The 22,732-nt window shown below is 40.4% G+C and overlaps 1 protein-coding gene across 2 annotated transcripts; it reads right to left on the bottom strand.

The window, feature by feature from the left end:
• Positions 1 to 342: 342 nt before the first annotated feature.
• ttyh3a (tweety family member 3a) lies at positions 343 to 22,602 on the bottom strand. Of its 2 annotated transcripts, none has more exons than XM_028598971.1 (15): positions 22,233 to 22,602; positions 21,578 to 21,760; positions 18,865 to 19,034; positions 16,526 to 16,637; positions 16,149 to 16,369; positions 15,210 to 15,305; positions 14,182 to 14,254; positions 12,921 to 12,996; positions 10,293 to 10,348; positions 9,497 to 9,589; positions 8,579 to 8,671; positions 7,718 to 7,854; positions 6,164 to 6,337; positions 5,613 to 5,688; positions 343 to 1,024 (listed from the first exon to the last, which is right to left on the bottom strand). In XM_028598971.1, exons 2-15 carry the CDS (start codon positions 21,701 to 21,703, stop codon positions 950 to 952), a joined length of 1,578 nt encoding a protein of 525 aa, XP_028454772.1. In that variant the 5' UTR covers positions 21,704 to 21,760; positions 22,233 to 22,602; the 3' UTR covers positions 343 to 949. The 2 variants fall into 2 exon arrangements, with proteins under 2 accessions (XP_028454772.1, XP_028454773.1); XM_028598972.1 differs by having other exon boundaries at positions 22,243 to 22,602.
• Positions 22,603 to 22,732: the final 130 nt, after the last annotated feature.

Raw genomic sequence — 22,732 nt, 5'->3', positions numbered from 1 at the left:
GTTCACAGTTTAACAAGTTGCATTCATTGCTGTAGAATAGTGGCTCATCAATGTAAAATGCCACAGGAAATGTCCCAAGGAAGTGTCCCAAGAAGAAAGAAAAAAAATCCATTTCAGACCTGTAAAACGTGCAACACTGCAGGAAAACTGGTCCCAGACATTGGATTTAACACAAAATGCAAAAACAAGCCAATGTGCATGTGTAATATACAGTATGACGACTTTAACTGGAGAATAATCATAATCTTGTTGACTCAAACAGCAGACTTGCATTTTAAATTCCACAAGCAGAAAGAGGAGATGTTGCACTGTAAGATGAATCTATTCTACTACCGTTTGATCTATGTTGAGTGTGTTATGCGAGAAATAATGTCTACACTTCAGGTGGGAAGAGAAAACAGCCGATTCCTCCTCCATGTGTAAGGCATTTCTCCTACTCTCTCTCCCACAGCAACGAGAGAGTGCAGTACAGTACTTTACAAAACAAAATCAACAACCAGTAGTAATCAGTGTTAGTCTATGAGCACTTCCAGAGTCCTCAACACTGCAATGTTTCGTTAGATGTGACACTGTGCTTGTCGTGGTGCATTCATGTGTAAAGAAATGATAAGTTGGAGTGTAAAAGTCAGTCCAGGCTCCATCACAGCAGAGTTGCAGATGAATTCCCAGCACCAATGATGATTCTTGCATTAATAAACATCAGCCAAGGATTGTGGAGAAAACGTATATGCACTATGATTTGCAGGATTCCTTAAGTTTAGCTTTCACCAACCAGCAAAAAAAAAAAAAAAAAGAAAAGAAAAAAAGCATTTGTTTTTCCATTTTAAGTCAAGTTAGACGGTGGAAGAAAGCAGGAGGGGTGACTGAAAGGTACGACGAAAAGTAAGAACTGACTGGATGAGAGGCTTCAGAGTCGTCAGTGCTGCAGACAGGATGCGTCCAGTGTTGTTTAGTGTGGTGGAGGGGGGTTGTTGGGATCTGGTCGGCTGTTAGCCAGGTACTTTGCCCGCATGCTGGAGGTGTACTGTAGATGAAAAAAGAAAACGACACAGAACGAAACATAAATCATGATTTCACACTCTTTATAGATAAAACAATTACTTACAAGTAGCACAAATAAGGGAAGCATCAGTCCTATCTTTAAACACAGTCCATGTAGCATTTTCTCATTATTTATATGACTGAAATTGCAAGATGCAGCTTTAAAGACTGGAAAAAAATAAATGTATCTGTTGCAATAGCAAACTGATTAAAAGGCTCAGTTATTAAGTGACAAGAACCCCCTTCTGAAAAATAAGTACAGGAACATACAGCATTGGACAAGCACATTAAAGCACTACAGAACACAAATCATTCAACAGATCAGAGAAAGTCCTAAACTGATTACCTTTCAAACTAGTTACTCCAGAGCCCTGGAATCTAAAAGGATGTTAATAGATTCCAATACAGAAAGGACATCACAGCAACAGAGGACAAGTACATAAGAGTACAAGGAGTTGTATAAATATATAACACCAATTACAGTTTAAATGATTTCACTTTTAACTGTCGTGCACATACATTTACATTTAGGATGCACCCATGCAGTTTCTTTAATACAAGCAACACAAGCACAAAAAGGCTACATTTCAAACTCATGTGGAAACGCTATTTTGACTTGGTAGCTTTTGAATTGTAATATCTAGCTTTTGAATTGTAATATCTATCTATCTATCTATCTATCTATCTATCTATCTATCCATCCATCTATCCATCTATCATCAGCCTTCAGAGCCATTTGGTCAGCCAGTTGAGGATGTGAACGCCGAGTATTAGCACCAAGGGGCTCAATAACATGCCTATAGCTTACATTCGCTGTTAAGAAAATATGTATCATTTGTAGGGCTGTAACTAATGATTATTTTCATTATCATTCATGTCTTGATTCATTGTTTTGCCTAAAATGTCAGAAAAAAAGCCAGTTGTAATTTCCCACAGCCTAAGGTGGTCGTGACGAGTCTCGTTTTGCCCAATTTCAGACTGCTTTGCGAATAAATAACTTCTACGTTTACACAGACTACTTCATCTGTCGGAGGTGGAACTGGTGACCAAAATATCAACCCTGCCACCGCAGTAATGGTGGCGACGCTTGAGATCGCAACACACGGCTCCATAACGTGACGTTGACACAGTGAGCCCCGGGGCAGAGTTACAGCTTCACATGTTCCTCCCAATACATCTGTGGTGGAGGGGGGGGGGGGGGGGAACATGCAGCCCAGGGCCACAGGAAACAGAAATCAGGTAAGACACCAGGTGGGACACTTAGCAAGAGTCAGGGTGTGGGTGGGGGTTCCAGAAGTCCTGGTGGGAACTGAATAGAGGGGAGGGCTAGGAGTTTGGGAGGTGGTACAGGGGAGGAACAGGCCAGCAGGTGGAGGAGGCGGGCATGTTTTGTACCTGTTAGTGTCGCAGATGAGGTTACCAAAACGATCTTGAACTCTCCGAAGGCTTTAACTGCCAGCTGTGACTGCCGTTACGGTCTGCGGCAGTCAAATACAACTGTATGGATTCGCAGGGAAAAAAAAAAAGAAAGAAAGAAAAAAAAAAAAAAAAAAAACGACAAGAAGAGAATATAGAGAAGATACACAAAGCAGCGTCTAGGTCCAGGCAGACACACGGACATACATTATCAGGGAGGGAAGGATCTCTGGTAGAGGTTCAGGCCGGGGGCAGCAGGAGGGAATTTATTTGTTTTGCTGTGCTAATACATGGTCAAAGTTTGTATCTATAAGTTGCAATTTCAAAAAAAAGGTTCTTGCACACCATAAAGCCTTAGTGACCGGTGAACAGGATCAAAATCTCTTGACTTGGAAAGGAAACAAAGAACCCCTCATACTGTCTGTTACTAGTACAGATTGTATTGACAATGTTTCTGTCCGTAGACCTTCATCAGGCAAAGTTCATATAGACAAACAGCACCAAACATATAAAGGCTCTCTCTTTCATGGGTGAGAGCCGAGAGCCATTTGTCCATAAACTTTGCCCGATGAAGGTCTGAGGACCAAAACTTTATCAATTAAATCAGTACTGGTGTGTACAGTAGTGATGGACAGTGTGCGGGATTCTATATGTTCTTTCCAACTAGTGTCACATAAAAGACAGAAAACACTGCTATCTAACACATCACATACTAATGCATGTACGGACATTTCTTTTTGTTTTGCCATAAGAAAGGGTCAAGTACAGCGCTGCCAGAGCAGGAAGAGATACACGGTGTCACTCAGACTGTGTTTAGCGGGGTGGATGCTCAAAGAAACAAGAGCTCTATGTGAATAATTAATTCTCCAAATACTGGTTCCCCTAGTTCCAACACTAATGTTCTACCATACCATCATAGTGCTATACACTGTTAAAAGCATGCCGTTAAATCAAAATGGCAATCATTCTGTGGCTGCAAAGTTAATACGTACTCACACATACTGCACGTTAATAAGCTTTTCTACTATAGTATAGAGACCAGGGTTCTATGTTGTTAATTAGTGCGTTTACAGCGCAGCAACTTTTCCAGGTAACCAAGAAGCTTTATAGGAATTCAGAAACTACATTTGTGTTTCGACCGGAAGAACAAGGGACTACATTTAGTTCCTGTAAGATAACCCTCTTTCCGACCAAGTAGTTACAGGAACGTAGTTATAGGAACAGTCCACTTCTAAAACGGTGCTATTAACTACTTTCCCCCAAAAAACGGTTTTGCCATTTGCATTCGCACAGGCCAAGTGGCCATAGGGACTGGTAGGAGGGGTAAGGGAGTGACGCAAGCACGGTATTTATAGTGTTGTCACTTGATTTTAGCACAACATACAACAACAAACCAACATGGAGGAGGCCATCGGAATGTTCCTGTTGTGCCTTGCCGGGATCCTCATAACGGAGTACGAAAGGCAGCGTTTAAAGACTAGGCTGGAGTACTTAACAGAAAAAAAAACAAAAAAAACACAGAAGACAAAGGCTCCAGCGTAATATGATCCTAATTAATATGATGGAAGAAGATAGAAGAGCAGAGCGCAACAGGCAAACGAAACGACGGGTAAGTTTAACCCATTCAAATCGTATCACACATCAGTGTGTGTTTACCTTTAAGACCTGATCACGCATCTGCGTCATTTTGAGCGGTGTCTTCTTTTTCAAGGCACATGGTCAATTATATGTACCGTGATTGGCTGAAATATTCTTGGGGTGAGTGACAGAGATGCATAGGGATTTTGTTATGATTTCTTAGACGCTTTTATCCAAAGTTCGATCCAAATAATACAAGAAACAAAATTAACATAAATTAATATGTAATTGTTATGTAAAGAAGAAGTAACACTCTGTTTTGTTTTGGTTTTTTTTCTATAACTTTGTATCAGTGATGTTCACTTGTCACTTTGGTACCTCAAAAGTATGAAATAATTAAATAAAAACGGATCTGTACGGATTTTCAAAATATTCTTGATATTTTTGTTGTTTATAGATTTTTTTTAAATGCATTTGAAGATTATGGCCAAGCAAGTCAGTCAAGTTAAAAGCCAAAGAAGTAAGCTCTCAAATGCTTTTTATTCCATGTTTTTATCTGCTATAGAGCCTGAGAAATTAAGATTTTAGTAGGCTTTGACAAATTTTGACAAATATTTCTGGAAACCCTTAGGTTTTGAGAGGGGGTTACAGAAAAGTACTTAGGCAAAAAAAGGCCTTTTTAGCAGGCGTTTTAGGCCTAAATGGGTTAACTAGCATTAACAATTAGCTGGTTGAATGCGTGAGGTTTGTCTTATGAGTTAGCAGTGGTAGGCGAATTGCAACAGACAGTGAAGAATATGTACCGTTTGTGTTTCAGACTTGCTGCTAAGGTTTTCTATGCGGAAAAGGGAAAAGACCCTGCTCTGAAGTAGGAGCTGAAAGAGTTACAGGAACTGCGGCCAGAGGAATTTAAAAATCGCCAAATTGGTCTAGTCGCAACATGAGAAAAAAAGGGTTCTAGGAATTTTATGGTCTAGAAACTGCAAAAATCCCTCCGGTCGGAAAGTGGCTAATATCAGGATGAGGGGCAGACATTTCTTGATCTTTATTAAAGTTGACAACAAAGTAGCGCGTTGTTGTAGAGAAAGAGTAAGTGCGTGTGTGAATGCGAGAGATGACGCAGCGGTCAAGTGGCAATGAGGAAACAAAGTGAGTGAAGGAGAGTAATAAAACAGTTTGCTGATGGTTTCATGGCAGTTATTTTCTAAATCAGAAATAAATGACCATCAAACACACCGATTGTCTACTATGGAGATAGACGTTTTCAGTCTTATTTTCCTCCTCTGTATTTCCGCTTTGTTTCTTTCTGTGACACAAACAGTAAATACAAAGAGCTACAGGGTGACTATTTTAATCTGTCATTAGTCTAATTTGCTTAATATTAAATGGTTCTTCAGATGCAGCGGAAACACAAACAGTGACATGCTAAGTTCCTAGTTTAGTTCATCTGGTTCCATAGTTTCTGGATCATTTTGGTCGAGAAGGGCTAATGGTCAGTCTCTTAGAAAAGGCTGTCAAATGACCCAGAGGTGTTCTTACAGTTCTAATGTTTTTTTTACAGGAAATGCGACACTTACCGAGGGCGGAGGAGACTCTCGTCCTATCAGAGGCGTGTTTTCACAGCGAGAATTCTGAAAGTTGGCGTTCTGAGCCCTGTTGAATTGAAACACAATGAGATCAAACACAACAAGCTGAAGAGTGCATAAACCCCTACAACAACCTACAACATTGCTTTGAAGATATGAAACAATATACTGTGTCCATGAAACTCTCCACGTCAGTTTTCAGCATACCAAGGCATTAAAATACAGAGCCAGAAAATGGGGGATCCCCTCCCCCAGTTTCCCCAACACTGAGATTCACTCATGAGGTTGAGAGCTTTGAGTTTCACAGGCTTCACAGCTGGAGACCAACAGCTGCATCTGCTGTCCACTGCATGACTTTCTATAGGAGAGCTTAGCTCCTCTCTGGGGACATAAAAACTGGCTCCCGATGAAGTATCTAGTATCAGTCACACTGTGCACAAAATCAGGCTAGGTTGTGAAAATAAATGATCCACTACTTCTGCCTTTCACTTAGTGCAGCTTTCCATTAAAATCCAGAGTAGTTTTAAGCAGTGGTGACTTACATGTACTCGGTGACCGGTGCGTTGCTGACTGTGTGGGCTGTGGCAGGGATGGAGGTCTCGCTGCCGAAGCTGCTGCCACAGCTGTACAGGCTGGGCATGTGGACCCGGTACAGGTTATCATGGTTTTGCCTTCCCCCGTGGCTCAGAGACTCATCCTCACTATCCTCCTCGTTCCTGCAAACATAATACAGCACTGTAAAACCACCACCACCAGAGGGACCCCCTCTCCTATCTTACGGATAACAAAAAGAGCATGAGAGTGCTACATGGTCACGTTTTGTGTTTATTCTCAGTCACATTTTGATTCACGTTCATCGCTGCCTGCAGAAGAGAAAGCACAATGAATTATCTGCTGCGTGAAGCAAAGAAGAGGCTGTTTTGCCCTGACCTTAATGGGACTGAACAAAGACCAAAAAATAAAAATAGCCTCATGTAATTGGTTCAGTTTCTGCAGGAAAATTCAATCATCAGGACGATGAATGCATTTTTTCACTGTCAAATAAAAGCAATAGCCTACTCCCGCAGAGAGAATGTGATTCCACTTGATTCTTTTTAAATAATGAAGCTCAATAGTGTATGTGAGATAACAACAATGCACTTACCATGGTCTGTCAAAACAGAGCAACAATGACTCCGACATCATGGTGCCTGTCTCCCTCTAGTGTTTATCCCATAGGCTTTTGCCTGCATTACTTATCCATGAGATCATAGTTTTATTCAGTGCAGTTTACAATACATGTATTTACCCAAGTATGCATATCAGAGAAAGTAGCGACTTACTCATTAATCAAATAATACTAATCCTAGACATGCTTACCCTGAATATTAAATATACATCTTCATTTAGTTCCAGATGGGGTAAAAGGAATAAGTAGGCTTGCATTATTATAACAGTAAAACAGAACAAGCTTAGCAGACCACTGAGAAAACAGAGTGTGGTAGAGGGTAAGCCTTTGCTTTATAACAGGAAGCACCAGCTGAGATCAAACTGATGAACATGCCCCCCAATTGTTGGGAGGGATCAGTTAATTATGTAGCGCAGCTGAGTTGGGGAAACCACTTTCCTCGTAGCTATCCTGCAAACCTTATCTGCTGCTGCTGCTGCTGATGATTTCCCCCCTCGGCTGCAGAAGAAGACACCAGCTGAGGCCGTGGTTATGATAGATTTAGGCCAATTCGGCACAATTAGGGGGGATAACGGGAAGCAATCTATTTGAGGAAGCAACTGAAGCCTTCTGGACACGTCCCAGTGGTAAACACAGCCTTAAGTCCCAGTGGGAAACACAACCTTAAACAAAAATAATCGTGTTTCCCTATCTGTGTAGATTTATCCTGAACTACTTTGTCTGCTTCGTTCCCATGCCGCGTACAAACAAGTGCTGTAGAGGGTTAGAAGAAATGCTATAAAACCATAATTAATTGATAAGTTTATCCTCTTTAATTATTTCTCACTGTATACACAGTCCTGCACACAAACTCTGCTTAAAAGCTTTTGGATGGGTTTCTATGTGGTTGTGAGTTAAAGGATGTATATGTGGCCAGTGGAAGTCTTACCCCTTGCTCTGCCAGGTGTGAGGCACACTGCAAACAATCGAGGTGAACATGAGAGCAGTGACGAAGGAGAAGAGCACGAGGTAGATGAGGCCTTCCAATCCATCATAACACAGACCCGTCATCGCCTGGACAAAGTCCTGCAAAATGGGAGACGTCACTTTTATTACGGCAGGTATGACCAGTTCAGATGCTGCATTCAAACATCTAAAGCAGTTTGAGAAACCTAAGAAGTAAGAGCAAAACAAAAATGCAGAAGTAGTAAAAAGGCTGTTTTAAAAATCTTAGCACGGGGATACTAAGAGGGCCTTCAAAATGTATCTGCTGTGATTTCCTATTTAAACTAGGTCAGACTAAAAAGCTCACGGTTAGCGAACTGGAAGGAAAGCTAGGTTTGAAAAGAAGCACTACACCCCACAATATCATGATTGAGTATCTACAGTCTGCATGCACTGCACAGCAGAAATATATTTCGAATTCTACTGGAGAGACTCTAATTTTCATGAAATAATAAGCTTGGACGGGTAGATGTTTAAGAGAGAAGGCAGACCAGAAAGCAAAAGAAAGTGCTACACTTTCATGTGTGCACTTGGAAGCCACTGCGGGGCAATCCAAGTACTTGTCATTTAGCCAGCTTCATAAATGGTACAAAGCTAGCGTCAACTCGCATACAGGAAGGCAAATGTTATTTATGGTGACAGGTGTAGTCATCTGCACAAGCATAAAAATAGGAGTTGCTTTATACAACTAAGCTGCACTACGAAGATGTCACAACAAATCAATTTCCAGGCCCTTTTCCATCAGACATGGAGCGACCCGGCAATAAGAATGTCTCGGTTTGTAAATCTTCTCCTCCCTGCTCACCATGTGCAGGCTGCGACAGTCCACCAGGGCAGTGAGTTGATGTAGACTGATCTCTGTGGTGTTCAGTATCCCTTGGATCTCTTCTAAACTTCCCTGGGATTAATGAGGAAGTAAACACAAAATTAGCAATGTTGAAAAAAGGTTTAATGTGAAATCCAAATTTGGCACCTGGGTATGCTTTGATGACAAACTAAATTTGTATAATTTACATTGTCTTCATTACAAAAATGCAACTAAGCGGTAGTTTCCTGCCTGTAAGCAGTAAAAAAAATAAAACGTAAACATTTGCAAAAAGGAAGCAGGTGAAAAGTAAATTAGGTTTTTAACATTAATTAATTCACTGATTAGTCTATGCATGTCTTGGATGTCTTTCGTCAATATACAACAGAACACAGCAGCTTCAGCTGAAAAAGCAGATTTTAATGTACGATACATTTTAATGGTCCGTTTCCCTTCTTCCTCCAATTCTCATCGCAGCTCCAGCGGAAAATACGTCCGATAGCCTGATATAAACATTTCCACAACATCAGCACATTTCTCTGTGTGGGTATGTGAAGTGAAATATGCCTCTCTCTATTCCCAATGTCAGCTCTCATTTGTGCCTCTGTCAACACAGTGTAAGGACCAGCGCTGGACAATACCACAGTGTTGTATTGACAAGGGCCAGTGAAAGCCTAATGCAGCTAAATGGACATAATGCAGGTCCCAGGTGGGCCGTCAGCAGATCTTTATGTGGACAGGTGCACTTTCCTTCTCTGCAGGTCAGTTATTTGGTCCCATTCACTGGGATATTCTGTCATTACAAACAGTACAATAGTACAGGACAGCTTGTGGCTTAGTGGGGGGGATTTTTATGGTAACAGTTGCCCTGTAATGGCATGTCTAGTAAAGAGTCAAGTGATGGGGCTGGAAACATACCTGAGTTTGTTTATACTCTCTGGTGGCAGAGCGCAGCAGTTCAGACACGTCATCCTGCATCTCCACTAATGCTTTGTGACTCCCGGAGAGCTTCTGAAATGAAGTTTGAATACTGTAGCAGCCCGGCACATCTTAAAAGTACTTCCATTATTTTAATCATTACAAAGATGCTTTGGTTGTCTCCCTTTGTAGTCACATGGATGTCTAGGGAAGGCATGCTAATACCTTACAGATGAGCTAAAAGGTTTACATACTGTATAATAGATCGCTTCCATTTATTTACAGTTGTACTAACAACAGATGCCTGGACTTCAGTAGCACTCAAAGATTTTGATTTATTCATGTGGTTTGTAAGATAAAATGAAAAGAAAAAAAAAAGGTAGCCCATTGATGCAAACTATAGATTCACAGTAAAGTGAAGTTAAAGTTCTTCTCTAGCTTCTAACACACATCGTCTGATGCAAGTGAATGCTATCAGTACACAGGAAAGGCTGCTCTGCATCAGTTTTCCTGCTGGCATAATGGGAAGTATTGTACTATTGCATGGAAAAAAGTCCTTTGAGCAATGGGAGTGGCTCATTGTGCCCACTTGAATTCTCACCAATTACAAGGTCACACATCATGCAGAGATTATGTCTATAATATTGTGACCGCTGAATTTTCTATTATCAACATCACATTAATGTTGAGCTAGTAAACTACCTACTATTGGTATTCATCTAAGTGTAAATGTGTTGATTTCATGCGTTTATTTAACATGTTAAAAACAAATGTAGTGGTGATAAATGCAACAAACCTGTTGGAAGGGGTTTGTTTGTTCCAAACTGCAACTAAGGTAGTGCTGCAGGATATCTGTGAATAAAAAGGACAGTTTGAGTGTTAGCAGAGCCACATAAATTCACATGTAGGCCTGCAACAGGAACAATTCTTTTCATTACCAATAGTCCAAAACCCGGACAAATTTAACTTAGCCATATATGACAAAGAAAAGCAGCAAAAACTGTGAGACATCTGAGAGGCTGGATGAGTGAAAGTTTTGAATTTTCACTTGAAAAATTAGGTTTCTGATTTTTATGCTAACCCTAACCCTCTGCTTATTATGGCGTTGCTTAAAAATTAACAAGAAGTTGCAGCACAAAAATGACAACTAGGTTTGAGGTCATTTTTAAACCGTGTCGTCATAATAGGCCGATAGACCATTATCGGACTCATTTAAATTGGCAAATATTGATATTGGCCTCGAAACTCCAGTATCGGTCGAGCTATAATGTGTTTGGGTTTTGGACTGTTAGTTGGACAAAACACTACATTCGATAGCCTGGTAGCAGACCCATGCAGAGAGATTGTATTTTATTTTCTAGCTCGGTCTCAACGTGTTGTCTGCATGCCTTGTTAGAGCTTGACTGCTTCTGTAACTGTGATCCCGCTACGCTAATCCTGAGGTGAACTGTTCCAAAAGAATGAAGTTCACACGCGCTCTAATAACATGAATAAATGTGTTTTTTCCCATGATGCAGTAACACATACGCAACAACAGAACACAAAGCCAGTATAAAAGGCTTAGGTATAACCCTTTTTATAACACAGAGCTTTCTGCAAACAGCCTGACGAGCGGTTTAATCACCTCTGGAGTTATTGATAAATTTACATGGGCAAACTTGTATTGTGCTCACAGCACACCAGAGAGCAAACCAGACTGTAATCATGGTTTTGGACTTTCACATGCTATTAAAACCCATTCTAGCTACTAACTCACAGCGACGATGAGAAATCCTCAGTGACTCAAAAGCAACAGCAACGTCCACAAATACAAGCTGTGAGAACACCACCACCAACCTAGACGTCCACGCTCGCTGCTGTGTCGGGAGCTTCTTTCCCACACAGTTGAGCAAAATCATGACGAGGATATCCGGTATAGAGAAGTACATAGCAAGCAAGTTTCTGTCACACATACACCCACACACATACATATCAGGAAAAGCACATTTCTTTTTTGGAGTCTGACTTGGTAATGGATAGAAATACTGCTGTTCTTGTATAACTTACAAATTAGTTTCAACTGTGCTGACATACGGTGCTACAGTGGGCTGGAATGGAGATCCAATTATGGCTTATAATAATAATCAAAAATATAAAAGTGACTTTATATACATGTAATTCTGTTATTTTGCCACAGTTTCATGTAGCAGAAAATTAAGAATTTGTTCTGCCCCCTAACTTAGTGATAAAAGCTCAAAATAAAGCTTACAATGACTTGGACAACACATGTTTTATAATCAAGATTGATTATTTGTGAGCTGAGGCTTTGGGCTACGGTCACAAGATAGCTTGTTTATTAGACAGAGATTTGGCATTACATTATCCCACCAGGTTAAACATTTTGGCAGGGTGAGACAAATTGGTATAGTAATGTCTTAATGTAATAGTAATAAACCTAATTTAAAACAAATAGAAATAGATTTCCTTCAATGACTGAATAGTTTACATGAGTGACCGAGGAAAAAATAGAACAGAAAACCCCCATACAGCACAATTCAGCCCTGGGGCAAAAATACAGCTTCACAGCTGTGGCATTATACAGTTTAGTACATAGAGTCAGTTGGTGCTCATGGTTCAGAGAAAATCACAACATTTACAGCTGATGACTCACCAAAAGCTTGGTTTGTGTATTCAGCAATAACCATATTTTAGAGAAGAGAGCAGAAAAAGAAAAAATTGTGAATCTGATGATGATATCAAGTAGGCAGGAAGTCCTGTTTTTTTTATTTCTAAGCACCATCTTCTGGACTGAAGAGGGATGCCGGAAATGCATTGTGTCTCTGATCCTCTTCTCCACTACTCTTATCTCTGCCTTACACACACACACACACACACACACACACACACACACACACACACACACACACACACACACACACACACACACACACACACACACACACACACACACACACACACACACACACACACACACACACACACACACACACACACACACACACACACACACACACACACACACACAATCATTTTCCCCCTTACATGCATCCCATCATGGACGAGATTGGGCAATTACTAAAGCAAGACTGTTAAAGAGGCTTCTGTAGTGCCTAAAAAGGCAGCTCATTGTCCTCTTGACCCTGCCGCAGATGTGGCAGTCATTTTTAGAGGCTTTTTATGGGCAATGGACTAGACCAAGCCTCACTCTTCAGAACAAATCCACCTCACTGCTGCACAATAATCAGAATACTGAGACTGGGAAGGGGGCGGAAATTAAACAATTCAGGCTAATGTGTCCTCTACAATTTCAAATGCGTAATATTCACCATTTCTACGAGTTGTCTGAGTAAATACAAAACCAACGCATTACAACCTGGTAATCTCAGTCAGCGTCACATGAGTGATACTTGTATGCGATTCATACCTTGATTGACGACTCCATACTGGTCTGCCACTTTGGTGACATACGTGTCAGGGGCAACACAGAAGTCACTGGAGGTCTAGAAAAACAAGAAAACAAAGACTTACAAATGAACAACACAGTTGTAGTGACATTTTCACGGCATTCTAACAACACATTACTAGATGCAATGTCATGTTGGATGGAACATTGGAGTAATTGATTGCAGCTATCAAAAACATGTTTACAACATTACAGGCTGATTCCATCCCAGCTGAAGTCCCAGCATCAGTAAAAGTAGTTTTTGTGAGGCAACCAAATTAGCTGCTTTGGTCTTCTGTGTACAATGGTTGCCATATAATGGCTACAAAGCTAATCCAAATTATTTTGCTTGTGATCACAAGTCTCACCAAAATTAATCTTGAGCATTTCTGGAAAGTGCTGAGTGAGAAAAATATAAAACCCTGTAATTGTGATGCGACTAAATACAATAATTCTGTGTTCAAATACAACATTTGTGGAACGTAAACTTGTTTTTAGGACTAATGAAGTACAGGGCTCCAGTCTTTAAGACAGTGGACAGTGTTTTTTTGAACTACTCGCACATGTGCGACCTGCAAATTTGATGACATTTTTATTTAATGCTGAAAAAGAAGAGGAGAGCGAGTCTGCCAGAGATGGCCAATGTGTTTGAGAGGTGGAGAGTCCGTGAGTGATTAGTCAACTGTGTGGGTAATGTCATCTACACTCTTGCGTCTCGTTTTCATAGCGCCACACTCATCGTCACATGCTGTTGCACAGCGCTGTTGTTACCATGTTTCAGTGAAAATCATTTTTACTCTACTACATTTTCTGCCTGTGCCCCTAATTTATTTTAAGTTAGGGGCTACAATGCTCCTAATAAAAAAAGTTAGTCTAGAGTCCTGAAGTAGTTTAAACAAAAAATTTATGTTTACATTAAAGTCCCCTTCCACTCAAAAATGAGTTTTGCTTATGGTCATGTCTGGAGAGGATCTTTATGGTTGTATTTACTGCAATGTTACAGTAATGCCTTGCATTACATCATACAGGTGTTTTTTTCTTGTCACTCCGTGCCACATTTTATAAATTTTTTGACTCCTCAACTGTACAGATTAAGAGAAATAAAACACCCCTCCATTGCCAAATTCTGCAGTCCTTGGCTGAACACATACACACAAAAAAAAAAACGTGTTTTCCAATTATACATAATAAACTACGCAGCTCTACCTGGAAAACACGATCATGCTCTGGTGGAGACACTTACCGCAGAGACGGCCAATTCCAGCCCAAGGGAGACCCAGCTGATTACGAGAGCCACTACACCAAACAAGCACACCCTGGGGAGAGCAAGAGGAGGTGAGATGTTTAAGTACCTTTAACCAGTGTTAGAGAAATACCATTCATGTGCACAACAACAATCCATACAGTGTAGCGGGAGATATGTTTAAGCTAATTAAGTTGGTACTTTAGTATGTGTCAAGCCTACTCATGCATCACATTGGACCAGTTTTCTTTTGGAAGTAAAACACTAATCTCATCTTCAAAACACTGTGGTGAAATTGTGTATGTTTAGGTTAAACTACGTAAAGAACAAAAGGAGAAAGTAGAGCTCCTACAGAAGGAGAACGGTAGGCCCAGCTACAGATTAACAAAACAGACAACATTACCTGAAATATTTAAGTTAAATGTGGCTATATAATGATGTGCTGGAAACTCTACTGTATGGGAAAAGTGTGGAATCAAAAAACAAGCTCAACCATCTACTTGTTGAATCACAATATAAGACAATAAGCTTTTAAATTAACCATTGTTGAAAATAAAAAAACAAAGGCAATTGATTACAAGCATTGCTGTCACTGTGTGTATAACTTACTATATACAAATTGTTTATATTTGCTTTTTTGATTCCTATTAAAAAGGAAAAACTGCACAGTGGTCTCATTTCTTATGATACATTTATCCCATCGTTGGCTGACTTTTAGTGCCTATAAAATGCAAATAGCCCTTTCATAGCTGTTTTATTGAATATAAAACAGTAACCAAAAATATAAGATTAGATTTAAGTGTGTCATGAAGTGTCATTAGTAAACACCAAATACTGAGGATATCAGGCTCATTATGCTAAATTAATTGTGACCGGACTGATATTTTATAGAGCGTAAATTCATCCTGACTAAACCATAATGACAAGATGGCCCTGATTAGTTGAAGGCTTCGTGAAAAATAATTTTATGATAATTTCCCAGGGCAGAACCAAGTCCTCTTGTGGCGATGACTTGTGATGAGACTCACCCTATAAGTGTTCCCTTGGAGTTGCGAATGAGGCCAAACAGCACCAGAAGGCAGATGAGGACGTCGAACAGTAGCAGGCCTATGTAGCCCAGCCACCTGTGAGGACAAATGTCATTAACAACAAATGGCCAAGAGCACAGCGCAGCAACCCATCTCCTAATAGAAAAAGGAGCTCCATCTTTAGAACAAGCACAATAATTCAAACTCTTAGCTCATAAATACAAAATTCTATAATAATTACCTAGAAAAATGTGTTTAATACCAGGAATAGTTTATTTCAAGACGCCAAAGAGATTATAACAAGAGACCCCTTTCACATTGCCACATTGTTTTCACATTGACATTATGGATATATAAATTATAGCCGTTTTCAGAATAAGTTAGACATGATATGCAAGTATCGCATATCATTTCAGGTTTGAATTTATGTTGTGACACAAACATAGTAAACCATTTGGTAAGCCACTTGCATATTTATAAATTTAGGCATACATATAAGCAAACTCAATACCGCCCAGAGGGATTACAACTCTTTAATATTTTCTACCAAACTTAATGCAGGTTTGAGATTCTTGGTGAGTCAATAGACTGATGATATGCTGAACAAGTACAACTCATTCCTTGTTGTCTGTGGCCGCATCAGCTTCCTAATGCACTCCGAGAGCAGCCTCAGCCAAGGAAGAGACCAAGCAACATTCAACTTTTCGACACAAAGTCTTCACAAGCCAGTGAATTACTGAAAGAGTGCGTGTCTGCATTGAAAGTTTAATAAAGAGATGTAGCACATGAATCATGATGTTGTCTGCATTGCTCCCTGCTGCTGCTGCTGCCACTCCTTACTCTGCAGCATCAGACAGAAGCTGAATATATAATGTGCTGCATTATTCTGTATGGCATCCTTTGTTTGAATGATTGCTTGAACTGCACCACTAGACTTACCTGTACCAGTCAAACAGCTCAATCTTGACGGCCAGTTCCTCCAGGGAGATGTCGGTGTTGTCCCAGAAGGGGATCTCCGCCATCTGTCTGACCAGCTCATCCAGCTGGCCCTGCAGCTTTTGGATGATGGACAGGTAGTCTGCGTGCTGTGCATACTGGCCCTCAAGCTGTTGCAGATTGTTGTCTACCGTCTGGTTCAATGAGGATGTACTGTCATATACCTAGAGCCAGCACAGGGACAAACAAGGACACGATGGAGTTGAAGTAAAAAGAGATTTACTGCACAGCTCTAGTGGTAGGGGGAAACCAGGGATGCAAATGGCAGAAGGGTGATGAATTATTAAACATGTTGGTATAATTTGTGCCCTCAGTCTTACCAGCTTCTCCACCCCAGTGATTGTGCGGTTAGCATGGCGCAGGGAATACGTCAGCCGGTTCACTCCATCACAAGTCTCGCCGTTCCCATAGAAACCGACAGCAATGCCAGCGCTGAGGGGAGACAAAAGAAAGGGTGGGGAGACAGGGTGGTGAGGAGGAGGGATTAGCTAAAAAAGACACAGAGAGGAGACAGAGAAGCGAGCGAGCGAGGGGGATAGCAAGGCTGGGAGAGAGGCGTGTGAACTCTATATTAACCCTGTCGGTTCAGACCCCAGTCAACAGGCTCCTTTCAGCTCCGGCAGAAAGACTCCTTACAGAACCATGGAAACACAGCGGAATGGACCAGCTATGCTCCAAACCCCACACTACGGCTGACAAAGGCTGTACTGAGGCAGGAGATCAGCTCTCATTTGCACAGACAGGCCTCAGGTTGCAGAAAAACAGTTCCGACAACTGCATTGGAAACAGTTTCTATAGGTACATCAAGAAAAGAAAAAATATTCTGACAATTTCTTTGTGTGCAATTCGCAATCCTCTACAGAGTAGATGCTTCTCAAAGAGGTATTGCTTTGTATATTTCAGTGACAAAAAAATAGGCTCCCTTTCTGTGCTCTGAGAAGCAATTTGAAGTGAGAATCAATATCTCGTCCTGTGTTGCAACTGTTGGTTTTTGCTAACCCCCATCCTATGCCAGAGTGGATTTTTATCAAGTAGGATGATGATAAGCGAATCCCTCCAAGCTAAGTCCGACCAAGTCTAACAGTGTTCAGCCAACTTCATTCAGTGAATCAATGGGTTTTCCCTGCTTCCTGGAGGGCTGCTAATCTCTTCCTCTCACACCGTGCAGTGTGAAAAAGGTGAACAGGAGCAGTATCAGAGCAAAACACAACTAACCTCCACGCTGAGATGATGAACCTCTGGAAACTGCTCTTTCAGTATTGGTAAAAACAACACTAAAAAATAACTGATAACACACAAATGAAAAATGTAGGATAATCCCAATATCGTTAATATTGGTGCAGTGCCTTTTGCAATAATCCCACGCATGGACTCCTTTAAAGAACAAAAGCAATACAAAACAAAGAAATTTATGATCTCCGACTGTTTTATTTTTTTGTACAAGCACCCACAGATACAGCGATTGTAATGCAGTTCTTGTACTCATCAGGTCCCCAAGCTCTTTGTACTACTCTGAATCGATGGCTCAGTGGCCCATCAACAGGAGGAGGAAAACAGGAAACAACTGCAATGCTCAAGGATAGAAAGCATGTCCAGATGGTACAGTTCTCACACTATCTACTTCAAAAATAACAAACAAAATACAAAATTGAAGGATATAGCAGCACTCCTATAGTATTTGTGCTTTAATTGTGCACACATACAAATATGATTTCCCTCAGCACTGCTGTACAGTTTTACAAAAATGACAAACAAGTTCATAACTAATTTCTTCATCCATGCTATTTGTGACTGTCAGTCTGGGTGTAAGCCTTGCCTTAGATACTTAGTTTAGGGTTAGAAAGTCCTTTGGGTTTCTGCTAAGAAGCTGTTTTATTGAAATGTGATTTAATTTTACCTTGGATTATTTTGTGTAGTGAACTGTGGTCGTTGCCAAATTACAAGCATATCCTTCTTTTTCATATGGAAAATATTGAGTGGACTGAGCAAAATTTCAAACCTCTGCAAATGTGATAATGATTTATTGAAATTGTTTCAATTATTGTGATTAAAAAATTGCAGGTTCCTGGTTGGTTGGTTTGCAGGCTGTATGAGGATAGTTCTTGCCCCTCTCTAAAGCCGAGCTTTCCATTGTGTTTAGTGCCGACCACATAATTAAAATATTTAGCTAAAATTGGTCGGTTGTTGATTGGCGTCCTGTATGCCATTGTCAGACAATGCATAGAGTATGCAGCTTAAAGTGATCATACAAGACAAATGCAGCAGGACACAGCGGGTGACTTACAGCAAGGTCATTGTGTCTCGCTCTGCTCTCTTGTCACTATTGTGGAAGCATGAAGGTGGTCAAACCCAAGCAACTTAAAACATGAGGAAGACTTCAAATACATACCCTCTGAAAGATGTACTTATTTATCTAAACATATTCCGAAATAGGTTTTCAGGACATTTACAAAGTTTTTAATTCACACAGGAGTACACAAAAGTAGACTTTAACATGTGGTTATTTCATATAGACTATTTATGTATTGAATTACCAGAAAACATGCTATATGGTGATAAATATTGCTATACAGATATTAAATGACATATTGGGATAGAAGATTTTGGCTATATCACCCAGCCCTAATCCTCTCCACTCCAATCAGGTGTTTAGACTCACCTGCAGACGAGTGTTGCAATGATGACACACCAGGCTGTGCAGCAGCAGTCAGCACCGGGCTGATCCTCATTCTTTTTTCGCCGGCAGCACAGACAAATGGAATAGATAAGCAGGAACAGGAGGTCCAGTGCCAGACAGGCGAGCGCCACACCACCCAGTAACAGGATAGACTGGTGGACAGAAGGATGGCGTTATGGAAACTTCATTGCTGATGCCACTTTTACATCAATAAAAGTTTAGAATGAAAGACAAATTGAGAGATACATACATGCATACATACATGGGCAGAATTTCAAAGCTAGCAGTAGAGCAATATACTATCATAGTCAAACCTCTTAGTCAACAGCAGCACTATGTAGGTCAGACAGAGGGCGTACTTCACTGTATACTCCTAAGGATTCATGACTGGGGCAGATTTCCATCCTGCCATTTTTGTTTTGTAAAAGCCCAGGGTCAATCCATTTGTCTAGTTTTCTCAACAATGCATTGCAGTGACTGACACACCCTGATGCAGTGATTGGGAACATGGCAATTAGGGAACTCAATCTTGGAACAATTGCAGTCTCAGAGCACAGTCTTGACAACCGAATATTCAGTTCAACCAAACATGACTCAATAACTGCGAATGAGCGCGTCCAGCAGTAAAAACTATAATCCTACTTAGGGCTGAGCGATATGGAGAAACTCAAATATCACAACTATCTTGACCAAATACATCAATGTCGATGATATTGTAGGGTTGACAAGTGACGCTTTCACAAAATATTTTCACAGTGAGATTTTACCAATCATCATCATCAATATATTGGATATAATGATTAAGTGAGTAAAGGCAAAAAATAGAACAGCTAGAACAGTGTGGTAAGTTCAGAAAATGACATAACTTTACTGTAATGCAGCCTTTAAAACCAGGGAAAGACAACACTTATGCCATATTACTTAAAATCTAAGACGATATGCAGTCTCATATATTGATATAATATCGATACATTGCACAGCCTTATTGCATGCTACTGTTGGTTTATTGCTTCTATATCATCTGTGCAAGAGGTAAGAGTGACAAATTCAAAGGCACCAAGGTTGCATCATCATGAAGTAGTCCTATAATGAGCACCACTGACAGCTGACAAGTCAAGACTTGCCCTAACAACTGTGTGAGAGCTATGCATTGACAATAATTAGCAGCATAATGGGTTAATAAAGTATGGTGTTTAAGCTAATGATGGCCTCTTGTGTTTTGCTCTTGCTGTGATAACAGTGTGGAGTGACATAATGTGCTCCAACAGCTGTATTACTTGTGCATTAAGAAAATGTGCATTACATTTCCACTGAATATCCCCATCCTTTTAACAGTAATGTTGTTTACATTGGACTTCTAGCTGTACACACTGAGCGCCAAACATATACAGTTGCAGCCATTAGGCTAACTATCCAATAAACCCTCCCTGTATTCCACCAGGAAACGGCTCCCAATTTTACCTCCGAGAGCTGGACAGTAACAACGGTGAGTAAATGGACTCCAGCGTCACCTTAGGTAAACAATACATTCTGTAAAATGCTCATTTTGTCTTAACTAGAGCCCATCCTTGCCACTAAATCATGAATCAACTAAAGAAATCTGGCAAACATCTGACACCTTTCCACCTTAAAAAATGAGCAGCATAACAAAGTCAGTTAATGAATGAATTAAAGACAATTATTAATTATTTTAGGGCCAAATAATGTTGGTACATTTAACTCTTTATCACGCCCTAGACAAAATAAACAACTTCCCATCTTACAAGACAGCAGATTAAGTTAATTAAACAGTTGAATCGACAGTTTCTACTAAATTACTTAGGAGGATTTGCAGGATTTGTAGGATGTCTTTGTTGAATGTTAAACCAAAGTTTAATCTGAAGTTAATGCTGTGCCATCTGACACAATCAGTGGTCCTAATTTTCAAATTGGATATATGCAGTCATTTCCCTGGATCCTGTGGGTCAAAGCTAATAGGTGTGCCATGTCAATCACTATTCTGAGAGGCATAACCTGCAAACCAACTAAGACATAACAAAAACCAATGGCATCAGCATAAATGAGAACATAGAAAGTGCCAAACACCCACCAAAAGGTACAACTGCAATAAGAACCTATATTTAGAAAATCTCTTATATTAACCATGTGAAAAAAGCCATGCTGCTCTCCCTCCCAGAGTCTTAGCTGTTCCGACTGTACAGTACACTGGACCTTTGCTACCTCTTTAAACTAGACATCAAATGGAGGAAGATAATGTTTTTGCAAAAGTACTGTAGAGTCCAAATGCCCTTAACAAATACAGGTTATATTAAATATGAGTATTATGACCGTTTAAGTAAATTTAGATGGCATGGATCACAATATACAATGCCAGCTGGTTGGTGTCTGGCAAAGGTCAAGACATGGATATAACAGCTACACACAGATGGTGACATGGATCAAAAGGTCAAAAGGTGAAGAGGAGGAACAGGTGCAAACAGGTCATCTGTCACTGAGAAATAATATTAACGTTAATTTAAATTTAAGGTTGCAATCATATTCTCCTGCTCTTGAAGGTGGACGCTGAACTCAATCTAACAAGTCAAAGAAGCCTTAATTGTTAACATTCCTATAGGCATCTGTAAGGTGCCTGGGAATCACAACTTATAGGGTCATATGATATACAAGGCACATGGGTCAGTGAGACGTTTTTTACCTGTTGATATGTCCAGTCCTCTGGTCGGAAATCACTGCTTGTGTGCTCGAACATGAAGTTGAAATGGGGAAGTCTGTGTATAAGGTTCACCCACCATGGTGGAGAGTAGCTAACCACTGCTGCCATGGCGAGCAAATGTTAATATGATCCACTCACCAAAGAGGCAAGCAAGGATGATTGAAACTGTAAACACATAGAGGAATCCACTTCATAAAGTATGTCTGTATCCGGGATGAAAGACAAAAAGAAAAGCAGTGTTGCTAATCTAGCATGAGAAACGAAGTTGGTAAGGTAGCTCGCGTTAGATATACTAACGATACCAGTTGAAGTGTTATTTTGACTGTGCCAATTGCAAATACTACTAATCTAAATCAGTACATAATAGATGTTCACACTATATTATATAATTTAGTATTAGCAATACAAGTTCGACCAGAACAGCTCGCTATATTGACAAACACTGATGTAACGTTAGCTAGTAACGTTAACGTTATAACTCCAGCCAAGTGTAGCTAGTTAACGTTAGCTTCTTAACATGTCAACTTAAGTCAATGTTGTGTCGCTAGCCGGGATCTTGTCTTAATGTTAACGGTAAACTCCCGAGTGCCGCGGTCAATTTAAAGGTTTAAAAATAGTAAGCTTTTTTTTAAGCTACCTAGTTTTACCCGTAATGTAGCTAGCTAACTCAGCTAACGTTAGCCGGGTTTAGCTGCTGGTTAGCTAGTTCAGTCCGCTGAGACTCGTGCACGGAGGCGAATAACAACAAGAAGTCTCTTTTGTTCCACTTGACATGTTGGTCTGCGGTTAGTGAGCTAGCTACATCCCGTTTTGTTCAGTTGGTAATCCCCGGTTTCTCTCTTGCAGTAAAACGTCCATCCAGTTACTAGTTGAGTGTAGGGAGACCGGTGGCCAACACGGCAATTGTTCACGAAATTAACCCAGCTGGCGGAATACCCGGCCCGGCCCGCACACACACAGCCCACCTCACCGGCCAAAAAAACAAATGACCAAGTAGCGCCACCCAGAGGCGCCATATTGGTCAGTTAATGAGAGATTCAAGTACTGTCGGAAATATTATAACTCCTGCTTTATTGAATCGGGTGGTGAATTCAACTTCAAGAAAGCGGTGATTTTTGAGATTTGACAGGGGCTTAA

This window comes from Perca flavescens, chromosome 15 (assembly GCF_004354835.1).
Source record: "Perca flavescens isolate YP-PL-M2 chromosome 15, PFLA_1.0, whole genome shotgun sequence".
NCBI lineage: Eukaryota > Metazoa > Chordata > Actinopteri > Perciformes > Percidae > Perca > Perca flavescens.
The sequence above is the reverse complement of the archived record's forward strand: the minus strand, read 5'-3'. Positions and strand labels throughout refer to the sequence as shown.